General features: G+C 39.3%; 3 protein-coding genes across 7 annotated transcripts in view; 2 read left to right on the top strand and 1 right to left on the bottom strand.

The window, feature by feature from the left end:
* Positions 1-2,024: 2,024 nt before the first annotated feature.
* LOC108579628 lies at positions 2,025-5,806 on the bottom strand. Its single transcript, XM_017943209.1, is given in 11 exon segments — positions 2,025-2,177; positions 2,253-2,564; positions 2,566-3,149; positions 3,224-3,424; positions 3,511-3,661; positions 3,966-4,031; positions 4,327-4,484; positions 4,561-4,695; positions 4,768-4,896; positions 5,246-5,308; positions 5,732-5,806. Coding segments are annotated over 11 exon segments (2,010 nt in total). The 3' UTR covers positions 2,025-2,041.
* A 571-nt stretch (positions 5,807-6,377) lies between these two features.
* Positions 6,378-22,387, top strand: LOC108579531 (PTB domain-containing engulfment adapter protein 1-like). 5 transcript variants are annotated; one of them, XM_017943087.1, is made up of 9 exons: positions 6,378-6,498; positions 17,813-17,923; positions 18,000-18,067; positions 19,606-19,788; positions 19,863-20,189; positions 20,264-20,475; positions 20,554-20,768; positions 20,857-21,083; positions 21,156-22,381. In XM_017943087.1, the coding sequence occupies exons 2-9, from the start codon at positions 17,851-17,853 to the stop codon at positions 21,228-21,230; spliced, it is 1,380 nt and encodes a 459-aa protein (XP_017798576.1). In that variant the 5' UTR covers positions 6,378-6,498; positions 17,813-17,850; the 3' UTR covers positions 21,231-22,381. The 5 variants fall into 5 exon arrangements, with proteins under 5 accessions (XP_017798576.1, XP_017798579.1, XP_017798577.1 ...); XM_017943090.1 differs by lacking the exon at positions 6,378-6,498 and adding an exon at positions 12,441-12,636 and having other exon boundaries at positions 20,554-20,666; positions 21,156-22,387; XM_017943088.1 differs by lacking the exon at positions 6,378-6,498 and adding an exon at positions 12,444-12,572.
* A 708-nt stretch (positions 22,388-23,095) lies between these two features.
* The window catches only part of LOC108579577 (chloride intracellular channel exc-4), a 6,294-nt gene continuing 4,270 nt past the window's right edge, over positions 23,096-25,119 (top strand). The window contains exon 1 of the mRNA XM_017943151.1: positions 23,096-23,281. Within this exon, the coding sequence (XP_017798640.1) occupies positions 23,213-23,281 (69 nt within the window). The 5' untranslated portion in view covers positions 23,096-23,212. The remainder of the gene's footprint in view (positions 23,282-25,119) is intronic.

The following is a 25,119-nucleotide window of genomic DNA, read 5'->3' as shown; positions in this document are numbered from 1 at the left end:
CACTTTCGACTTTATATCGAAAATAACGATATAATCGTGTTAAATCTCGACGCCAATGCTTTTGAATTTCAATATAATTTATCTGTAACACGTAGTTGAAGAATTTCGTATGATTTTTTCAATAATCTGGTTTCTATAAAATTATATAATCATGACTAGTATATCACAATGGAACTGCGAGTGAGAATTTAATATATCTTTCGTTTTTTATAGACAACTAAAACCGTTAAAATTGTTTTTTATCAAATTTTTCAAGAAAATACGAAAAAATGATCGTTTTAAGAAAATATTCTCCGTTAAAAGATATAAATTTTTATCATTTTTGTACAATCCATGCATGTATGTATGTATATATGTACATATACAAATATATACACACACCTAAAAAAATAATCATAGAATCTGGTGACAGAAAAAAGAACGTGAACTCGTCATCTCTCCACTTTCATATTTGGTATGTTTAAAAGAGAAATGACTTGATCAGATGACCATTAAACATTTTTATTGCACTTATTTCTTCATCATAAAGTGTACTCCATTTATCTTTGGTATGTTTTTCTGTATGTAATGAAAAGGCCTTTTGTTTGTTTGACCCACAACTTCTTTATAGAAAAATCTGTTAGTCTTATTTAATATATTAACAAATATTTTTCACAGGAAATTATGCAATAAAAATAAATAATATCTGCATATGTATATATACCATATACAAGTGTATATATACACATGTATATATTACTCCTTGCAAATGGCATATTGCATGCATCTTTTGTTAGGACTACTCTTTAATGCAATTAGACAATCCAACTCTTCTGAAAAATATCAACACACAAGCATATATCGTTATTGGACAGTAGTTAAAATCGTAGGAATTTAGTTTTAACTCAATACTTGAATGTTTTGTCAAATTATACGGAAATATTTATAAAGTAATTGTCATTTCAACTGATTCACGATTGGATTGTCTAAATCCACGCGTGATAATTGTTCAAATATATTAATTATAATTTAAATAGATATTTTGACAGCTACGAGGTACTTAATGATAAATATTATCTATATATCTCATTATCAGAGTCAAGGAAAGATCCATTGAAAATGTTTTCTTGCTGAGCTTGGCAGACGAACATTATTACAATTAGTAATTACATTAAAGCTTGGTATGTGGAATAGCATGCCTGTAAAAGCCGCCAATTGTCTATTTAGAATCATATCGTCTTACCTAAACAAATTTATCTATTTAGCAGTTCGAACAAGAGCACATAATACGACCAACATTATAATTACTATATTTCAATATTTTCGACTGGCATTGCTCTTACATACTCCGGCAATATAAAAAATTAATTGCTTATATAGTTGTACTATTAACGCAGAGAGACAAAAGATTTTCTAATCGGTGGATCTTTGATAATCGATAGAGAATTTAATTTATATCTCTACGGGTACATTAAACGTACGTGTATGAGCGAGATGAACGGAAAACTACTTCTCGTAAATAATAATTACTTAAATCTCACTATATAATATTGCTTTTTTTTTACTCAAGTCTTTCACAATATACTAAATACTATAAAATTAATGAATTGAAAGGGAATGATGTTTAGTAGCAATTAAAAGATGTTTCTTTAGGCATTACGGTAGATATTCACAACGCGTCAGCAGGTCAATAATTAAAATCAAATATTGACATATAGTCTTGATATAATGATAACTTCTACCAACATCAAATATGTACAAATCATTTTTAGTTCGAGTAGAACGTAACTGTTATGTGTTACAATTTTGTGTTCACGTCATAAAATTATTCCAATTCGTGATGATTCTCTGAACACCGGAGAAAAAGATCCATGTTCGAAAATTAAATCTTCTGTTTCAATCACATATTCGTAATAAAAGTGCAGGGACTAATTGCACGCTAAGTTCAATAACAAATAAAGCTATTCCTTAACTAGTTCGTTCTTGTATTATGATTTCTGAACACTTTCTATTGTTGTATCCTTTTGTTTCAGATAGATCAGTAACGTCAAGGAAAGAAGTGCTATTGCTGCTGTTGCAGTTGTTGCAACAATGGACACACTTCGACTAAAGGTGTTCCTAGAATCTCTTGACACACTTGATTCATATCAGATTCCATCATAAGCGAAGAAATCTGATCCTCCGTCAACATTTCCACGCTAATTTTTATACAATTGAATTAATACACGATAAAAATGATTTATACGATCAAGTGTTTATAAAATATTACGTACCTCGCTAAACTTTCACTGTCGGATGTCTCTTCATCCGCATTCAAATAGGTCATTGTTTTTTCTAGTGGACTAGGAACTTTCTTTCCTCTTCCTTCAACCTTCTCAGACTTTTCACACTTCTCCTTATCTTTCTCTACCGTCTTTGGTTCATTGGAACGTCTGTCCGTAAGGCTAGATATGTTCAACATCATCATCCCATGATTGAGTAATTCTTTTACCCGTTCTCCCGTTCCAACGCTCCATAACATGTCGAGAGACTGCCTTCTACTCGAATTTGCTATAATAATTGATATAACGTTTTACTTATGCTCAATTAGTTAAACTACTGTCGAGTTTACTTTTACTTTTTATCGATGGACTCCTCGTTACATCAGCTTTCTTTTCGTTAGTTAAGGTAACTTCGTTTCCTTTTGACATAGTAGGTAACGACAGTTGTGTTATCAATTTCTTCCTAATAGATGCCTCGCTGAATTGTTGAATACTTGAACCATTTGTTGCTGGATTGATACCTTCTGGACTTAAGTCCATCGGTAATGGTTTATAAGGAATTTGATCCTCTTCGTCGGAATATATTTCGTTATGGTAGTACACCTCGTCTGGAGAATTATTTAAACTAATTTCTGTCCATTCCTCCCCATTTTGTACAACAGTATTAGTGTTCTTTGTTGCGTCAACTGGCGTTTGTATTTTCGCATTCTTTTCTATAGGCGAAAGAATGTTCGATAAGTCTGATAGCCGTGAAGTCGAATAACTCGTTTGATTTAATGTTATGATATGTTTCGTGTCAGTTGTCGCGATGCTTTTTGGACGGTCTCGCTTTATGTACTTCCGAGGTTCCGTAGAGGAGAGATTTAAGTTGCTTAGGCCCAAATATTCCGAAGAAGGTTCTTTATCGATCTAATTAAAGGCATAAATAACAATAGGTTCATGGATTTATCTCATGGTATTATGAATAACGAAAAGATAATTACTCTTATAGGCACAGGACACGGTGTACTAGGACTCATCTTATCAGGAAGGCGCAAATATTCATCGCTAGTATAATCGGTACTATCAGGTGATCCAGTAACACTGGAATCTGTCGGAGTTCCTGCATTAGTTTGCGTAGAATTTTGGTCGACTGTATTCCCCGACGGTTTGTCAAACTCATCTGTTCCATCGTACTTTCTAGTCTGTAAGTAAGAATTTAGAAGTAATCATAGATTGTTTAATGCCTGAAAGAATGTCGTTTTATAAAAGGTACAGAAAATAATTATACCCTATGGATTTCGTCACTGATTTTCTCTAAATTTCTCAGTGCTTCAGCATAAGTCATCTTAGCTTCACCCACTGATCTTTCTAATGCACTTACTCTTAATTTCTGCTCTTCCAACATTTGATTAAAATGCGCTTTCATTTCATAATATGGCCTACACAACAAATTCGTTGGTAATTAACAGATTTTATGGGATGTTCTATATTTTAAAGGAAAGTTTGCTATTCTTGTTGAATTTATCTTTCAAATATACTTTAAGAAGCTTGTTTAGGTAAAGCAAAATATAAATATATATATAAAAATGCTTGCCTGTTAAATATTTGATAAAAATATAGTTCGTGCATAAACCGGGTGACAGTTTTGAAAATAAATCGTTAGAATGGGGTTTATTCATAGCAAACGAATAAAAAAAGGGACATCATGTAAAAAAATAAAAAAATAACGTCTATCCTACTTACAACATGAGCAAGTTGTGCCTGTAGGCGATACTGTTTATCAGAAGCAAGCTGCGACGTGCACCCATACTGCCAACATGAATATAAACCAAAAGACATAAATATTCTAATATCTATACACAATTAGCATAACGTAGTAAACGATAAAAAATAAGTAATTAAATATTCATATGGGATAAACGTAAATAAGAATATTAAAAATCATAGAGCAAAAAATATGTCATCGTCAAAATATCGGATCTTAAAATTTACTTAGGTATATATTAAGTAATTAAATGCAATACATTCCATGCATTATTAAGTAAACTAAAAAATCATTCAATATCACTAGCTAAAAATGAATTAACGTGTATCTGGTACACACCTAGATTTAGCAATTGCACGTTTTAATTCACTTTGTAATCTTTGAACCTCGTGTTCTGCTTTGTGATACAAAGCAGTAGTATGCCTGTGTTCTGCTTCTGACAATGCTCTCTCATGTTTACATTCATTAACCCTGGCAGTTGCATGATTTAACATTTCCTATAAAAATTTATAGATCATAAAATTTGAGGAATTGATTTGCATATTTTAACTGAAGTATCACAGTGGAAGTTACCTGCCAGGCATGATCAAAACATCTTCCTTCTGTTCTCAACCCTTCTTCTGCTAAGTAAACCATTTCTTTCGCTGCTGCATGCTGACTATTGGCTCTTTCAAATCTAATGGCAGCCTTCTGTGTTTCCTGTAATGCCTGTAAGTTTTTTTAATTAAATTAATAATTCAAGTATATGATCTAACTGTATTGATTAGAGATATTCCTTACTTCTTTTGCTTTGAACCTGGCATCATAATAGGGTCTAGATTTCTCAATACAAGCACCAAGTTTCTTAGCTAAACTATCAATTTTTAATGTAGATTCACAAAGTAGTTCTCTAAAAGTTGCTCTTGCTTCCTGAAAATAACAGTCCATTATTTACACATAGGTAATCAATGTTTGAAAGAATTCATGTTTTCATGCATCTTAATTCACTTTGGTAAATTGAACAGATGTGAAGTTTCAAGTCATAAAACGTTTCTTTAGACCATGTTGTAAATGACTCTAAGATGATCTTTCAAGCCATTATCCATTTACTCATACGCTTTACAGCAATCACCTCAATGAAATGTAATCACAACCAGTTTCAAAACTTGGTACTAATTTGGTCCTCCAAAGAGGGAGTCAGTTATTTTAATTCATCGCAATCAAAAATTACTTTGTAAAAGAAATGTGAAACCTATAAGAACAGTTGAATTATACTTACATCCAAATCAACCTCAAGTTTGTTGATATCATCAGTAGCTGTATTCAATCTTTCAAGTTCAATCTAAAATGATAATTGATTATTAGCAAATTAATTTGGTTGACACTTGCCAAAAGTTTAAACAAAAATTACTGCAATAATTATTCTATACAATACATTTTCACACTAAATGGTACTCGTTAATTTGCAGATTAACCGGCCGAATTGATTTCGTGCTACTATAGCAAATGGACAATCAGAGTGAGGAAGACTGTACAAAAATATAGAGCGTTTTATAACGTGGCAAACAGAACGTATATCCACGAAAGGATTGAACTTTTTGCAGCAGTACCAAAAGAATCGTGACACTTGATAATTGCGACACATGTTTTAAAAATAATAAAACGTAATCAAGTGTTTTATTCGTGGTAACGTGGAAATGTCAATATCATAAGTAGCTAGGTTTTGAAGCCTATAAATTATTTCCAGAAGAACGCATCAGTTTACCTGCACTCTAGGATCTACTGCATCGTCAACGCGATCAGAATCATCGCCACTTTCTTTCTGCACACGTCCACTCATAATTAAAGTTAGAACTGAATATTATTTACAATTTTTCATACCACCTGTATCGTCTGCTACATATCAGGTGGCCATGTTGAATGTTAAAGCAACTAACAGTGCCGTCCACGTTAAAACGGTCAAGGGCACTTGTAAACTAGACGTTCTTTCCAATTACACTTTTCATGCTATAAAGTATAACGAAAATGTCGCAATATTCATGAACAATTTGTAGATTCAACCGAGCAATATTTTATGTAGCAAACGACGAAAGAAACCTATCTAAGGTTGGTGCAATATGTTTCAGAATGATTACCCCATGAAAGAAAATAGAGTGGGAAGGAGCAGGTAAAGATAACTGAGACTTATATACGAGCATATGCATTATATTGTAACGCAGAAGGAAGATTTTATGTACAATGTATTTTTAGACTCAAGTGGTAGTTTCGCTTAACCAAGTTCGTCTATACGAAACATGCCGCCATACGACGATAAACATGGCTACCCAAGTGATTGGACATGGCGTCGAACGTGTTTCTCGCTAATAGAGGGGGCTGCCTACTCGGCAGGCCCGCCTGAACTCTCAAATAGATTTTTTCTCATTCGCATTGGTGGGTTCTGTGTTGTCGGAACAGGTGGATTACGTCCAGGGAAAGCGGACGACGGTGTAGAAACGTCAATCGCCAAGTTGCAACAATAATTCATCGTTGTCGGTGAGTGAAAACATCAAATTACGCGACGTACCTGATGGATAAAAGGAATCTCACCATTTTCAACAGTTCCATTGTGTCGCGCCGGTTATTTACAGCAAGATAGAAAAAAAAAAGAAAAGGGAAACAGATAAAAAGGTGTTTTTAATCGATAGACACACAGGGACTTTCTATTTCGGCATTTTTACGTAGCGTCGGGACTACGAGCGGAATAGCGAAAGGCAACCGACAGACGAGGATAGATCAAGAACACGGGCAACGCGTAAAGGTCTGCTCGTGATCCGGACAACGCTTGGAAATGCAACGTTCCTTTAACAGAAAGGCGATCATAGATTGTGCATATTTCTGGTGAAAACATTTTCCTCTTTCGCGCTTTCTGTTTTTCACGTGACTCGCGGGACACGAGGGGATTTCAAATTCCCTCGATTCGCGCTTCTTTGCCTTATATGTTACACGTATTGTTTCACGCCTTATATTTTCACGACGTTTTACTCGGCTTACCTCTATCTTCCCTTCTCATTCTACAAATACGATTCCTCGAGTGAAATAAACGGCGGCAACACAATGTTGACATTTCGTATTTTATTCGATCGATCGCCGAATGAAGTAGAATATTCTACTAGATTCCTATCTGTTGATCGTTCAAAATCGTAAACAATGGATACAGCCTCAACGGATAAATCAAACTTCCGATGTCACGAGGTGAATTGAAACTCAAGGACAGATCGGGAAACGGTCCTCCATGGATACCACACGAAACGTCATAAAAGTCTCTTATAGCGTATTCCACTATAGCTGCATCACAGTTAACTTATTTTGTATTCGTCAAGCGAAAATGTATCCGATGTCACGACAAACTCACAGTACGTACGTGCGAGTTCCCTTTTCGTCGTAACTGATTCGATGAAGTGGTTCCATTGCTTGTACCGAGAGAGATCGTTTACCGTACTTGTCGTTTAATAAATTTACGCACGTCGTCGACCGCAGATAACTTTTCATATCACACGAACGCCCACTCGTCAGCTCGTTTCAATCGCTTCGACTTGATAGGTACAACTTTCAATTTTTCCTTGCTTTTCACTTTTCCTTTTTTCCTCCCTTCGATTCGACGTAAATTTCATTTCTCCGTGCAGTATCGAATTCATAGAAAAATTAACGAAACTCGAACGATCTTTTCAGCGAGATAAACATTTCACGGATCACCCGGTGCATAGTTGGAGAGATTCAAGCTGCATCGTTTCGAGGAATAAGCCGGTGAATGAGGCTTTATACCTGTCGTCCAAGAAGACTTCCCTTCGAGGACATTATCCTCTATCATTGTATATACATTCTTTTCTAAATATGTACCCCGTTACACATTCTTCTTCTTCCATTCACACGTTAATAAGTCGAAAAAACTGTCGAGTCGTGACATGTGTACAGAAAAGCAGGTTTCTCTTCTTTTTTGCCCGGTTTTCTTATCAAAGAATCCCTACGATTCTTGAATCCGTCGAACTGGATATACAAGCGAGCAAAATGTCTGTCTTCGAACGCGTGCACGTCCCGAATTATCATTTCAAATAATCGTCGTCGGTCAACAGCAGCAATCTGGAAACGTGTAACTAATGTGGTCGCACTTACGTAAAAGGATTTACAAGTATGTACACGTATATGTATATACACGCTAGCAGTTTTCAACTGTGCGATTACCGTGTTTTTCGTAATTCTGTTAACCGTGTTTTGCGAAACCGCACTTATCCCTCGATCCATCGAAAAAAAAGTTGCGGCCACGACTTCCAATATCGCGATGGCAATCTTTCAAGAAAGCAGGGAGAAAAACGTCGTCGCGAGGCGAAACAACTTACCTGCACAAGGTGATTGCACCTTTAATAATCTGTTTTCCCTTTGGTAAACAGTACAAGGTGGACAAACTTCAATTTCAATAAGGAATAAAAACTTCTTTAGACTTCCAGCAACGGAACAACTTCCTTTCCTCGTAGACACGTTTCTTGGAAAGTTCTAATAGATTTGTATCTGTTTCCCAGGAAAGTGTAGAAAGGTCCTCGAAGCTTTAGCTACGTTCTAACATGAACTCCCAAGAACTCTTCAGGAGGTTTTTAATCCGTTCAAGACAGAATATCTACAGTCTTCGTAGATGATCGAGAAGCTGGAAAACTTGAACAACCTTCGACAAAGTAAACTAGCTACGGCCCTGTGAGAAAGTCACGGGGCAACAGAGACGACTTCGTTGTCGTTTTCGTTTCGCTTTGTCTCCGTGTTCTACGTAACCGCGACTTGTGTTGACGTGCTCGCTCGTCTACAGATAACCGCGTATTATTTCTACAGAAAAGATGCTCCAGGTGGTATATTCGTAATGTGTAAAGTGTGACTATTCTGGTCCAAGGATAATACCAGAGTGACGCTTCTTTTCAACAATTTTTTCCTCAAGAATGCAAATAAATCGTTCGACTGAAACTCATTAATGTCCGTTCATCCAGAGAGCCTAATTTTAATACGCATAAGTTTCTAATTACATTGTGTCTGAAGAGACGCACCTTGTTGCTGAATAATTATGCACGCTTGGATACTGCAGCACGACGTACGTGTCTTGTATAACGATACCGCGGAAATCATTCTTGGATGCAGCACGTGGCTAATTTCTTAGCATCACTTAGGATTATAAAGACGTTTGCGAACGTTGGACAACTCTCATATAAGAAAAGAATTTTTTTTTCTTATCTTCCAAGTCTACGTATAGTCTGCGGAATAAGTATGACGAGATCGTAAATTAAAGCATTAAGTAGCGACACTAATCGGATCGAGGTTTCCGTCGATATGCTCGAACGTGCAAACTTCAACGCCTCGCTCGATCTCGCTGTATTTCTTCCATCAACTATACGTCCAGTTTGAAAAGAACAGTATTATGTATATACGAATGCTACCCGGTATATGACCCGTCACGGGACACAACGTTGGCGCACCAAAAATGCGGACAGAATGGTTGGTTAGCGGTCAAGAACACGGTCGAAGAAACCAACTGATAATACACGCGTGGTATACGGGGAGAACGCGTAATTAATGCAAGACCGTGTTTTTTTTTTTTTTTTTTTGCGTACACATTCGTAAACGGAGGTTCTACCACGAAACATACGTGAAAAAGGTCATTGTGAAGAATAAAACGTGCTGGAACTGGTGTCCAGAATCGGAGCGTCGCCCGTTACAAACACGTAAATCGCATTTACAGCTTGACGATTAAAGTGTTAATTGTCCTTTCGACTTCTTCGCGATGGATTCGCTCGCGAATTTGTAATACGCACGTCTCTGTTACTAGAAGATTTACCAAAAAGATTTTCGTCGCTGTTCAAATACATGAAAGTTAATTTTTTATTCGGTTACTCGTTGATTGAACAGGTGAAGAAACAACACCAATACATTAACGGAGAATTGCCCGCGCGGAAGTGCTCGTTTCTCTTCTTCATGACCTTCGATTACGTATCGTTGACGCGGAAATTATATGTCACGAATCTATCAATTGCATTCTTCCCTCTTCCGTGATAATCAACGGAGAATTGCCGGTTAAAGTCTAAGCTATTTGAAATATAGGGGTAGTTGAATATTTAGCAATTTTCAGCTTAGCTTTTCCACATGTTTTAAGTAATTTCGTAGACGAATACTGGTTGGGAACTGTAATTCTACGAGAATATGAATCGATGTGGACAAGAGCGAGGGAGGGAAACCTTTGCAATGGTTGCTGGTGTACAGATAGGCGTAATCATCTTTGACTATCGCTTCGGCTCGTGTTTCCTACGTACTGAACATCTGCAAATATCTACATTAATTGTTTCCTATTCGACGTTTATCAGGTGGGCGTACAGTTCGTTTACTGGTGTACGATCAAATTTAATACTTTGTCAGAAAAAGGGGAATCATACTTAATAGTTCATTTTATTCTTTCAATTGATCTTTTCTTTTCTTTTTCTACCAGATGCAAGTTTGAATGGTTTGTAACGTGCATCAGGATGCTTGGAGCACGATATCAGCGATACGCAACGAAAGGTTTATGCGTCGACACTAATATGTATGTCAGGCATAGTGAATCGAGATATACTTTCCCTGCTTTCGCGCGTATCCACAGTCCAAGACGAGTTCGCTAGCGATCGAGTATTGTCCGTGGTGGCCAACAGTGAAACCGGAACTCGAGAAAGTTCCAAAACGATCGTCGAGTCGTGGAAATTCCATTCTGTCTCCGGACAGATGCACTCAAATATCAGGCTCTTCCTAGAAAGAGAATTCCGGCAGCGTGAAGACGACACTGGTCCAAGACGGGCAGACGGTCAAAACAAAAATTGTGCAATCATCCCTTTGCTATTTGATTGTATAATGAATGAGCAGACATATGCGAAAAAAACCGGTTCCCAGTTGCCGTGGCTGAATCATACCTAAAACCTGTCGACTTCTTTCACGTTCACATTCACATCAGTTTCACGATGACGTTCATCGAAGCGCGTGCACCAGGAAAACACAACAATTCGTGCTTAAGTGGATTCATATTAAACAATACATTATCTTCATTGTATAGTCACGTTGCCGTGTTACGTCTGTACCTTGGAAATTCCGCTAATTTGCCATTTTTCAGACCAGCAATTCCTGCATTCCTTCATATTCATACTTCAAACATTGAAACTGCGTTCGTAGGGATACGAAGAGCATGGAATTTTTTCCCAATCTCAGTGCATAATTATACCGAAGAATTTCGCTAAGGGAAACTAGAGGCGTTCCTCTTTGTGAGATCCATTTGCGGGCTGTTCGCATGGAAAATATTCCTGTTGCGCCAAACTCTGCGAAGCTACTTTCATACGCTCGTGGCGATTTTGTAATTCGGCGTTATTTTCTCACGCATAGGCGGTTGCGTTCGTGGTTCTCGTGCTTTTAGATACAAAGAAGGCAAGACGGGTCCGTATAACGCGGATTGACTGACGCTGGTTACATAGAAGCGCGAATATAGCGCGCGTGCATCCTGTTGTAAAGTCTCGTCCTAAATTTCTCTTGGATTTCATGAGACCTCGGAAGTGGACAATTTTCGTGTCCATTCATTGAAGAAAAAGAAAGGAAAAAAGGTGAAAAAGAATAGGAAAGAATGGAATATGAAGAAAGGCGACAAACTGCGTCCACATGTCCTTCGATATCTCGTTGTACGTGTATTCACTGATATCTCGTGGAAATCAAATTAATCCGCGATCGATTACGAAAAAACAAAAAATCTCACCGGCTGGCTGGAGGGATATAAATGGATCTTGTTGCAAGAATACGCTATCCTTCCCCCTCGATGATCCGCAGCAGAAGAGGATAGACAACTTCGGTCTCGGTCGTGGCTGGTACCGCCATCCTCTTATCCCTTCTCATTCTATCGAATCGTCTACGATCGCAGATCGTGCCTCTGTCTTTGTCCAATATCTCTTCTCTTTTAAATCTTTCATACTTTACTTTACCTATCGAACGATGTCTCGATAGATTCATTTACCTATACATCATCTTCCCCAGATCGATATCTTTGACAATTCTAACGAATTACTTGAATATTTCAGTATACGCGAGAATGGACGAAGAGAGTGAATCGATATGAACGCTGTAAATGCTAAAGAAGATGAATGCTTCTCGTAGGACACCTCTAATGGCGATCCGTTGCAAAGTCGAACGAAAGTAGATGAGGACAGAGGACCATGGTCTCGACCGTGGCTGGTACCACCACCTATCAGGCCTTCTCATTCTACCGAATAGTGTTACCAGCACCGATTCGACTCCCACGACTGGTTCAGCCAGTTGAGTCGGTCGAGATCGCTCGTGCTCGGCCAGCTCCGATAGCACTCGTTGCTTCTGCAGCTTGTTGTCTGCTCGACTTCGCTCGGTTTCATTCGGCTAATCAACGTGCGCGCCGATCAGTTCACCATGAGCCGTCGACCGGCTCGCGTTCTTTGAGTTTCATCATTTTGTTTTCTTTTTTTTTCTCCTCTTTAATTTCCTCGATACCACCTGGTTCTTTCGCTCGTGGCCTCGTCGACTGCACCTTATAGTTTCGTTCGCGAATCGCTCGATCGTGGGTATGTGTTGCGTGCGACTCGTTTAACTATTCTGGATATATCCGTGGTGAACGTAAAGCTCGCGGTAAGTCTTCATTTAAATTGCGTTCTCTTGCTGCGACGTTCCGAGCCTTCTCGACTGGTTGGTAATTTTATTCGTTCAACTAATAACGGATGGAAAGAAAAGTTTGAACGTTCGTATTGGGAGAGGAGCGTTTCCATTGTGTAAATTCGAAAGTCATCGGTCGCAGCTGTGCGTAGTTCGTTCGTACAAACGGAGAGATCGCGATTGTCCTTGCGAGTTAATGCATCTAGATCAAAACGGGACATCGCGAGCGGTTTTTTTTTTCACCGAGAGAGGGGAAAAAAATGGTGTTCGTTTACGGTTTCACTTTTCATTGACCAACATCGTGACCGTTCGTTCGTTCGTTCGAAAGGTTTACGAGCGAGATTACGTTATGCTCTTTGTAAGTGAAATCCCATCGGCTCCTCTTAAACGTTCTACTTTCTACCAACGTTGTGCTATTTACTTTCTTGCATAGAAATTGCTCGTAATTGATCGGCGTGTAACTCGGTAATATGCAGGGAACGGTAATAAACGCGAAACATCTCGAGCTTGCATTATAACCAGACTTTAATTGTTCAGATTTGTAGCGTCTAGAAGATAACGAGATCGTATAGTTCGTGTGTTCAAAGTTGCGACAACAGTACTGGAAAAAAAATCGTAACCCAAAGGCTATCGATCGGTTTAATTGTAGATATGTAAGTGGATTAAAAAAAAAAAAACAAGCAGATGATTCGTGGTGCATGTGCAAGTGAGGCAATTATCACAGTCGAAAGGTCCGATGCGAAAACGAATGTCAAAGGTCTCGGTATTCGAAAGAGCACGATACGTTTCGTGGAATTGAATTGAGAGATAACTCGCCTGGCGCCTCTGTTCATTTTTCTTTTTTTCCGCTGTTGCATTTAAATACGCATTCTGCACCGCGCAGAATCTTCGTGGTACCATTAAAGAATGTTATTCGCGTGTTGTAAATGTAACAGTAATGACGACCAGTTGCATTATGCAATGACCAGGCAGTCTGAATAGTGGACATTAAATTTCTATCTTCATTTTTCCAGCGTTTTGCTCGAATAGTACGAACCCGTAACACAGTACCCGCATGTGGCGATCGTAATGTGTATGTTTAGAGGCAGATATAGAGCGAATAGAGATGGTGAGGACATTGCACCGCATCGAAGCTGCATAAATGTTCTACGATTCTGAATCAGAGGAACGACTAATTGATCGTTAGAGGCGGATTACTTTATTTAGAGGATAAAAGTCGTGGGAACAGAGACATGTTGTTAGCCGAAACGCGCGAAACAGGCTTAACTGGGACAATGAGTTTCCACATTGCCATTGGAAAGCAGACAAAAAACACGAGATGCATCGCCTCGAGCAATAGGACGTTTCGACGCTGTTAAATCGTCGCGTAGACGCGTTTCTTTTTTGATAAATCGTCAAATCTGGGTCACGATCACGACCCACGATGCTTTTTTTCTCTCTCCTCTAAACAGATCGCCTGGAAATCGTTCACGCCGTCAGAAACCCGGGAGAAAGTGCTAGACCGACCATTTTCTAATTGTCCGCATCCGCTGGAAAAATAGCCGGCAATTATTGTCCGCCCTGTTGAATGTATGGTTAATCAGGGATTAATGGTGGTATGTGAGATACTCCGGGTAATGAGTCGCGAAAGAAGCTTGTAAGTTCTTCACATTCTTCCTTTTTCCTTTTTTTTCTTTTCTTTCGTTTCCTCCTCTTCGTTCCACGCGCTAACGATCTCGCGTTCGATTTCACGCGAAAAATACTTTCGATGAAATCCTCTTAGCGCGTTCACTTGAAATTAGAACCTCTGGCCTCGCTGCTTCTCTTTAAATTACACTCACTTGCACCCCAATGTAATAACCGTTTCAATGGCAGAGCACGAGGTTTGAAAGTACATTCCTGAACGAGGGGCGAGGACGATTAGCCAAGATTGAATTAACAACGGCAACTAATTGACTGATTCTACAGATGGTGACCAGAACGGTAGAACGTGTACGATACGATGGGGCCCAGTCTCACCTTGAACGTTATGCAACCCGTTATTAACATACGCATAGTCTACGTTGGCCGGGGTTAGTTTCATAGAAAAACTACGCCATATCCACTGGTATCTAATGGGTTCTGCGTCTGAACTGTGCCAGTGTCTGCGACAGGGCCAATTAGAAAATTCCACACCGTAGTGCAGCTTCTCTCTGCTCTTGCACGCGCTTTTTCCCTTCTGTGACGTTGCTGCGTCGCTGTTAAACCTTTTACCGTGTCTACATTCTAACGGTCATCTAATAGAGTAATTACGTTGCCTCGTGCGAGATGTGTACAGTTAAGTCGACATTTAACTCGAAACATTTGTAATATCCATGTGTTACACAGAGGAGATGGGGAAGAAAAGGAATACAGAAGGATGTATAATTGGCGAGGAAAGTCGCTCGACGCTTCCGTCGACGACGAACCAAACGTTCCATTCGCAACTCGTACGAAATTGGTGGCGAAAGTTGTTGACATTATACAGGATAGGAACGCGCGTAGTTACGGCCAGCGTTTTATTCATTATTCATGACGGGAACTTCTCGGTAATAATACATTTTAATGATTTGTAAATGGACCGGCGCGGCGGTTTCGATAATGCGCCTCGACGCATGAATCGCGGCATTGTTCTTTTGTAGAAACAAACGCGTTAACTCGTTCCCCTGCTGTTCTTTCTTTCCGTTGCTTCCCTTTTTTCTTCTTTACTCTTTTTCCTGGAGCAGGAAAGTTCAGAACGTAGAGGTGTCTATTACAAGGGAACGGGTTAAGAAAGGTAGTGGATACCCGTAATGCGATACTAGCGCGAGTACACGCGGAACGACTGTGACTTTCGCGGTATTATTAGCATACGTTTTCTCGATGCGGCGCATCATTCGCGTGGAATGCAGAAAAATGCCCAATGTCCACGCGATTTTCGCTTGGAGAAATCGGATGCAATAACCACGCTCGTTTAGCAATAAGGACAGCGTATATATGTATACTACATTCCTCTCACTTGCGTTTATAATACTCGTCCGTGCGTACTCTTCGTTTCCGTAAACATTTGTACGTTAACGTTTGTTAGATAATAGAAAAGAGCGAGGCTTAAAATAGATGTATTTTTATCTCGTGCTGCGTGCAATATCTCAGATGAAAGAACGATGAAAGACGAATTGAATTGTATTTGGAATATGCATGCAGGAATTCTGTGTAGAGAGCTCGAAGAGACTTTCATTCTGCTAGATCAGCCGGATCGTTGACCGTTAGCCCGTACACTCTTGCCAGCGTGGTTATTTGTTTCTAGTACCCGCGTAAATATCACGCGCGTTACCGGCTGCTACGTGAAAGGGCCGCTCACCCCTGTGCAAGATGCACGTGTCGTGCGTGCAAGAAACCGCGCGTGTCACACGTGGCACCTTCTGCTTCCGATTCTTTCTTCGTTCTTTACCTGCTCTATTCTAGCAGACGAGCGGTTGGAAACGGAACACCCAGTAGACTATAGAAGCACAAGCTGTCATGCAACAGGTGTTGTACGCGCGGCAATTGAGGTGTGCTACCGGTTACCACTAGCACCGCTCGTTCCACGTACGAATCCTCGCGTAATTTCTCAGTCATTACGATTCATAAGATCTACGCTGTTGAATGTGTTGCACGCTATAAACGTTCCGTAAAATATGGCAGTTTTATAATCGTAATTAAGAAGTATCCTTGAGTAAACTGTTGTCCTCGCTGGTCGTCGGAATCGTTAACGAAGTTAGAACTCTGTAAATCTTCTCTTGGGTAATTCCTTCAACGAGATTCGTTAGCTGGTTCACCGATGACGAGTATAACGATGGGAAATGATTGTGTCACCGAGAACGACGAAACCCAGTTCTCATGAGTTCCAAGACCCGTGTAGGACGAACGCACGCAAGCTGAACGCGATTCGAACGAACGAACGAACGAACGACAAAGAGGAAAGGGATTAGAGTAGAGCGTAGAGCATGGGTGGTGGAAGGTAGGGCAAGTCACGGAAAGGCACCAGGTTCCATTCCTCGGTGTTGTGCGCTGGGCAACAAGCGGCACAATACCACACGGGCCAGGCAAACGCTTTGGTCCGACCTCTTTGTGGCTACGTGGGAGGAATAGGAAGTCGTGCATTAAATCCGAACCTCCACCTTTCAACGCTTAAACGCTTCTCAAATAGAATGTACAGGATACCGGCGTGAACCGGCACGCTCTGCTCACAAAAGCGAGATCGTGATTGCGCTCATTTTTCAGTTAACATACGAGGAATTCTACTTCTTTCTTGTTACTCCCTTTCTGTATCTCCACTTGCTCTCGAGAACAACAGAAAGGGATGACGTTAAGCTCTGTCGTTCGCTCTTCGATGATATAGACACTTTTGAAATTTCAACATCGGTCCGCTGTATCGTCGAACGATGAAACATAGATCGGTGTGAGTAATGATAATGAGATCTGTATTACTTGCACAACGATACAATGAACCACAGCCTCTCTGGTCTGTTTAAGTAACGCGTCAATGCACACTTGATCTAATTGAATATACAGCGGTCGCGAAGTGTGAATAGTGTCATGTGCGAGATGATGAAACGCGAAAGGATTTAGCCTTCGTGTCCAAGGCTGACTGCTCGAACGGCGAACAATCGTCTGCACTTTAAGCCGGTTTTACGCGGTTTACCAATCCACTCGAGGAACAATGAGACACCGCAGCTTCGATAGCAGCCAAGCTTGTTACGGTTCCTTTTGATTATCGGGAGCCGCGTTCGTCCAAACGAAACGTTTCGCAGAATCGACACTCGATAACGATTCTGGAAAATTACGAAAAACCGTTCGTTAAAATTATATCGCCAACTGCTCAGCGACAAGATGTTCTCTTTCTAAATGGACCACACTCTCTCACAGGATATATTGTCGGCGATTATTTTATCTATGGCAGGCACTCTCGATTGTATAATCGAAACAAACCGAGGAAAAAAAACGCATCGTGGCTCTTCCCACGATACTCGAGCAGTGAAAAGTCGTTTCATCTACGATATTACGCAACCGTTTTCGCTTTTAATTAATAAAATCGACGATACTTCTTTCTTAGATACCGATTATATTGGGAACGGTGTGTTTGATTTATGTCTAACCAGAAAAGGTAATTTCTTTTTCGATGTTTGGATTACAGGTGTCGGTGAATAGGGGGAAAATTAAAGAACCGACAATATGAGAAACTCAACGCTATTGAAATGGGCGCAGAACTCGACGAACAGTAAAAACCAAACCAACAAGAATGGCGGTGAGCAGATTTCGTTTTGCGATCAAACGCGTGCGTTCGATTGTGCGTGTATATGATCGGTGAATTCTATTTGCAGGAACAAATAGGAACTGGATACACCCACCGGATGCGCTCCAAAAAGGCCACATCGCCTACTTAGTCAAGGTACTGGTTACTTTCATCGCTAGAGAACGAGAATGGAACAAGTAGTCGCATTTTTAAGGACAATTAAAAGTACAAGAAATATCAACGTTTCTTTAAGCCAAAGAAATTCGAGATTGTTTCTCGTAAACTGCACACGCCAGCTATGTTAATAATACCAAAGTTAATAACAACCGAGAGTAGCAATTCAGCGAGGTCGTAGTTTGTTGCAAAATCGCAAACGAAAATAAATCAATCTCAATTACGACGCCATTCGATGGATATTCCTCTAGATATCGGGTTATTTTTTTTGTTTTTTTCGCAAACATTAAGGTCAAGATGTCCTCCATCGTTGTATTTGCATAGGAGAAATAAACTTACAAGATAGACTAAACCGGAAATTCGTAGATATCTACTTGGAATCGTTCGATCTGCGCAAATTGCTCCGACGGCCAGTGTGTTAGAGTTTTTCTTCGCGACGATAACGCGAAGATGCGCAGAAATAATTCACGTCGTCCGACGAAGAAAGAGATAAAAGAACGTTTCGCAGAGTCATTGAGGATTTTCTTTGACGCGTATGGCGTGAAAATAAACTGCGAGGAAATAAGCGTACTTTTTATCTGTCATCGGTGTGTTGTAACCTGGCAAGGTCGTCGTTCTTTAAATCATCGTTTTTTCAACAATCGATGGAATAGCCATAAGGATGTTTAAATTTAGCGTTTATTTCGTGTCGATTAAATTCGCATAAAATTATGAAAACATTGTTTTTTCGACACTTTTTCTGACGTTTCTCTGTTTGCTCGTTCTTTTTCCACGTTTCATTTACTCCTGTCGCTCGAAAAAGTTGCATAATCCCCTCACGGTGTTCGCGTCTGCCTTTCATTTCTCTTCGCGAATCGCCAGTGGAACTATACGAGTGTCACTTTCGGAACGCGAATGCACACACGTCCGCAATAACGAAACTGGTCGAAGTTGGAACGCGCGAAAAGTTCGTTGTACCTTGAAATTTCGCGACGGAATAGATTTCACTATTCTACAGAGCGAAACGAATGAGCCCTCGCCGTGTACACCGTCTGTTTTTTTTTTCAATTATTATTTTGTATTCTTATTTTTAAGTTACTTTTTATTGAAAATGTTCAACGTTCAAACTTTGTATGAAATTTTACTGCTTCGCCGATTCCATGTAAATTGCACGCGATAAAGTTGCATATTTTATATAGGCTGTTTGCCACAAAGATAAAACCGTTGAATCAATCAACGTTACAAAGTACTAATCGTATGGAGGCTCTGTATTCGCTTAATAATTCGATATCTCCTTGACCATTGATCTCGATGTCGTGGCACATATCTTTTCATCCGTATGTCGGCCAAGTAATTATTATGGAGCAATGGTTTATGATAATCATCGTGAACGCGTGTATACGATTGTGGAATGAAGAGAAAAAATGCAGGATGTATAATGGAACGTATAACGCAACATCTGCTTGTACGATTATCTCAGACTTCTCTTCGATTAGAAACTAGAATATTTGAATTGTAATTTAGGTGTTCTGCTTTTTTAGTACTTGGGCAGCACAGAGGTGGATCAACCTAAAGGCATCAAGGTTGTCAAAGAGGCAATTTGCAAGCTTAAATTTAATCAACAGTTGAGGAAGAGCGAAGGTACGAAGACTCCTAAAGTGGAACTCACTATAAGCATCGATGGAGTTGCTATTCAAGAACCTAAAACGAAAACAACGCCAAAAGTATTACATCTTTCTAACGGCATGCTATTAAAGAATTATCCAATAGCGATTTTAAACGAATGATTTTTCTTTAGCGGATTATGCACCAGTATCCACTGCATAGAATATCATACTGTGCCGACGACAAGGGCGAAAAGAAATTCTTCAGCTTTATCGCGAAAGAGGAAGACGCCGAGAGACACACGTGCTTCGTCTTCGTTAGCGATAAATTAGCTGAAGAAATCACGTTGACGATCGGTCAAGCCTTCGATTTAGCGTACAGGCGGTTCTTAGAAACTTCTGGGAAAGATCTGGAAACGCAGAGGCGTTGCATGGTATTGCAGCAAAAGATAAAGCGACTGGAACACGAGAACAACGTGTATCGCCAGCGGTTACAAGATATAGCTGCTATCAAAGGATCGGTTGGTTTCACCGACATGAATATATTATATTTTTAAAACGGAAGATGCACTATTTCAGGAGAATTTTTTTGTAGGCTGATGTGTCAGCATATCTGTCACAACACAATCTTCCGGATATCCTGCACGTGCCTGGCGCTACGAATGAAACAACGCAAATAAATGGATCGAGTAATAAGTCCTCTCTTGGCATAAGTAACGACAGTAATGGGAATACCTCGAATGGATCACAACCTCCTCCAGTTCCTCCTAGAAGTTTCGAAAAATCCTTCGACGATAATTTCATGGGGTATGTAGAAATGTCTCGGTAAATGTGCTTTAAAATATTGAGAGAATATTTAGGAATTAAATGATTTTCCGTGAATAGAAGCGAGCCAGCTCCAACACCGTCAGTTGGTACCAAATTGGAGGGACTTCTGATGGACGAATTCGAGGAAGATTTTAACCCTAGGGCGTACGAAAGTGCAGCTAATGGACTGGGTAATCATCAAACGAATCACAATTCTCTTTTAAACGGTCAAGTATCCTCGAATTCCAACTTCTTTTCACAAAGCAATGGCACTACAAGTCCTCCACCATTATGTGAGCTGATTATTCACTACCTTCGATAATGAATATTAATCATATCATCGCTGTTTTTTTTTTTTTTTTATTGTTTCGTTTCATTCAGTGGCCCCACCACCAAAAGCAAAGGATTCTAGACGTCAAAACGGGGTGAAAGAAGATTTATTTGGTAGCATCCCCTTCAATCCTCCGCCACCTGTGAACGCAAAAAATGAATTCAACGATCCGTTTGAAATGGGCGAATTCGGAGCAACACCGGCGATTTTTAATCCTAGCCAGCAAGAATTAGAAAATGCGATTGGTCTTTTAGATAAGAAGCTGCTCGAGATGAAGGTATATCTCGCGATCGATATAAGATTGAAATGCATTTAAAGATAATAATGATTAATTGTGTTGATGTTTCAGGATGGTTTTAGTAGAGGTCTTTCTATCGACACCGATGATTTTTCTTTGGAAAGCTTGGATCCGCTGCGGAATTGAATCAAACGTTTCTTTTAAAGGGAAAAAGATTGAAAAGAGTAATTCGTTGTCGTCTGTTCGTTAGAGAACATAAAAGTCCCGGAAATGAATAGGCAAATTAGGAACTACATTTATGCGAAACCAAAATTAGTCAATTATTACTATAATTATGCTAATCGTATATTTATCGTGATGTTTGATATTTATCAAATGCCTATTGAATATGGATAGTCGCTTAGGTCTCGCTACCGAACGGTGCAGAGATTGTCAATTATTAAAAAACACAGGGAAACAAATGGTATTGATACTCGTATAATACTTTTGTTAATACTGTTTGTTTCTTGTTATAAAAATTTGCATTACTTTAACCGAATGTAAGGAGGCAAAAATACGAGATATTTTAACAAGATTTCCTATCCTAATTCATCGTAGATGAAGCGAGCTAAGAATGATAAAGAAAGAAATAAGTTTTCTTCCTTGTTTCTACATGCATGAGTGAAAGAACAAACTACTGTGCCTTGTATCAGCATTTAACGGGCTAAATCGAAAGTTGCCCTTAAAACCGTAGGCCTAGTTCTTCTTGTTAAAGTTAGGAACTGTAACTTATAATCCTTACTGTTGGGAGATGATCCATTCCGTGGATAGGGTACCCATATATAAAGTGTGTTAACACTTTCTTCCATCATATCGCTATATTCCTTTCCAAGCGTGTGAAAGTTAGAATCATGTCAAGCTATCGTTTTTAATCGTAATCAAGCGAATACCGCGTTATTTTTAATCGAGAAGTAACAGAGGGCATAACGTAGGTGCCTTCATTATCGCAGGGTTCAATTAAAAAAAATATTAGTAATATATTTTTATGCATCTTTCCGTCGTGAATTGAAGCACTAACTGAAATAGCAATAGAAATCATTACTATTAATAGATGGCTGTATACCTAACATCTGAATCTCTTCTACCGATCTTTCATCTTCTACTTTCCTTTACCCGTTCTTTCATTTTCCATTTTATTCATTCAGCATCGTTATAATATAAAGAAAAAAAGGAACGGAAAACATAAGGAAAATGTAAAATGGTATGAATGCTGTGTAATATCTTAGTCATAAATTTTGCAGACACTTATGCATGCATGTAAATGTCATGCAATCTTTAAGGTCATACAAGATGATATTTGATACAATAAGAGAAAGATTATGAATTATGTACATATGAAATGCTGTTTTATTATTGTTGCTCTATTGTTTAAGCATTATCGTTAACAATATAATGCGTAAATAATGTAGCTGAGAAATTCGTTTTATTTAACCTACATTCGTAAAGCATGTTCAACTCATTAGAATTTTGAAATTTTGAAATTCGATAAATCAATCTTCGATAGTTTCGATATATCGATTTTTCAGTATCGATTTGCGATGTCAGATTTCGATTCTCGAAGCATTCCAGTATGGTTGTAATATTCGCTTGTTCCTTTAAACGAGAATAAATACACTTTGCAAATTATTGAAATAATGTAAAAGAGTACACTAATAAGTAGAATAAAGTATTCAACTGCGAACAAGTACCCATCGGAAATAGCTAGGTTCAAGAGTTTTTCAAATATAACGTAAAACAGTATAAGAAATGTATAGACGCCATTGGCTATGGTATGATTTCGTCTATTTCATTTACTTTCAATTTCACATAAAATTTTTTTTAATATCTATATATTTTAATACGTTTCCAATAAAAAACTGTAAAGCATCGCATATTAATATATCACGTTTTACGAGCGTTTACTAGAATGCCGACTGAAAGTCGGTAAACTCGAATTGCATGTTCCTCCGTAGTGAGGCGCCATTGTCGTAAACGTGGCGCGGCACGCGCTGCGTCAGTATTCCGCGAGCTTCCATCGCGTTCTGTTGGGGTGTAACGTTGAGAAGGACTCGTCCCGTACTATAGTGAACTGCGGAGAACGAGAAAAAAGTGCCTTTCTTCTAACCTAAGGAGCAAGAGCTAATCAAAGGATGGCGGACGACAGCCACGAGAACGGCACCAGCAACGGCGATGTGCCTGAGATCGAGCTGATCATCAAGGTGAGTTTAACACGCGTGTAGTGAAGACGAGGAAGGAGGAAGAGATCGGGAAAAAAGGCGATCGTTTCGTGCACGATATGGGCGTGGAACGAACGACTGGTTTCTTCCTGTACTTTCTTCTTCTTCTTCTTCTTCCTTCCTCCTTTCGATCTTTCTTCTCCTTTTCTATCCGGTGATGACCGAGCGGCGCCGAAACGACCGTTTGTGACAAAGATTCGTTCATCGAAAATAGAGAAGCGGGGTTTACAGTGACCATTGACCGTTTACCAATAGCGTCCAGCCGCTTCTCAAACACTTTCTTGTTTTCCTTACCCTTCTTAATCGTAAGACGTCTGAAATCGACCTGGATGACAATAAGTTGGACTTTGCCTCCCAATTGAAATATGGTGGCTCGCGAATCGTGAACCGTTGTGTCGGGAAGCTTTTCATATTCGTCGATGACTAATTGCAAGCACGAAGGGACACACGTATGAACGTATACGGAACGGTTTCTTGCGAGGAAACCGACGTAACGCTGCGCGAAGAAATACATATACATATGTCCAAACTGGGATTCTGGTTGGCCGCGTTTCTACGTCATTGGCTCCTCTCCGGACGAAAGAAACCCTCGACACTTGTCTCGTGGTTCGTTTTCGCAGTAATATGGTTATTTTTGGGTCGTTTTATACCACTAGGACAAGCGTCCCTTTCTCCTTCACCCGTACCCACCCTTTTTCCCGCGTAATTCCTCGTAGGAAATATAGACAAGCTGTCCAACTGCCACCACCGCGACGCATTTAACGAGATTAGAAGCATTTGTACACATAGTCGAACGTAGGATAAGAAAATGACCACTGGAACCTTCCACTGTGTTCGTAACGGAGGAATTGCAATAATTTATACATCCAACTGTTAACACATTAGAAGTTTTTTTTTTGTCAGATAATTTTTATTAGCGTTGACCGCTAATACGACCTTTGATCGATGATTTTATATCACGATCGAATGGATAGGTAGTTGAAACATGTTTCTAATCGATTGTTTCATTGCATTCTCGTATCTTGGAAATTGAATACCCTACGTGTTATCTATAAAGTAAGAGGACGTGCATTCTTTAACCAGATATAGAAAAACGTGATAGACTCCTGTGGCAATCGATTTAATCGAGATCGAACTCGATTCCACTTCTTGGAACTTTCTTTCAACATATTTTCTAGGAAAAGCTGGCCTAAGAGGAAAAGAGGCTTCCTTCAATTGTCCAATTACACGTTGTCGATTAAACTTTCGCCAATCGTATCGACTCGAACTCGCTTCAACTGTGTCGAGCTGCTAATCGAGCCTCGGGCGACTTCAGGCAATGTCAAACCGCGCTAATCTTATCGCATCTGCTTCCATGCGGACCGCCAAAGTGTGCTAAAAATATGTAACGTGTAAACAGGTCTTCTGTTATCGTTGTTGGAACGTAATAAATAAATAAGTAGATGAATGTATCGATATAACCGAATGTTTCGTAATACGTCGCAGTAATACACGCGAATACTCGATTTATATCGATCTCTTTCATCGAAAGTTCGACGTTCTCCCGCCATTTTCCACAATGGCAGAATACTAGTACGGTCAAATGTGAGGATAACTCGAAAGTTTTCATGAATTTAAAGCGACTCGAAAGCGTTCTTGAAAGTCTCATTAATCTCAGCCTATGATTTCAGTAATTGTACGCTGCCGACATTGTTATTAGATTAGAATTTTTATTGCTAATCAGTACGCAAAATCTTTAATAGTCAGTCATTCGACACACCGTTAAGCTTAGTAACTTTAGATTTAATCTGATTTTAAGGAGCACCGTTCATGAAGATAAA

Source organism: Habropoda laboriosa, unplaced genomic scaffold, assembly GCF_001263275.1.
Source record: "Habropoda laboriosa isolate 0110345459 unplaced genomic scaffold, ASM126327v1 scaffold33, whole genome shotgun sequence".
Classification (NCBI taxonomy): Eukaryota; Metazoa; Arthropoda; class Insecta; order Hymenoptera; family Apidae; genus Habropoda; species Habropoda laboriosa.
The sequence above is the reverse complement of the archived record's forward strand: the minus strand, read 5'-3'. Positions and strand labels throughout refer to the sequence as shown.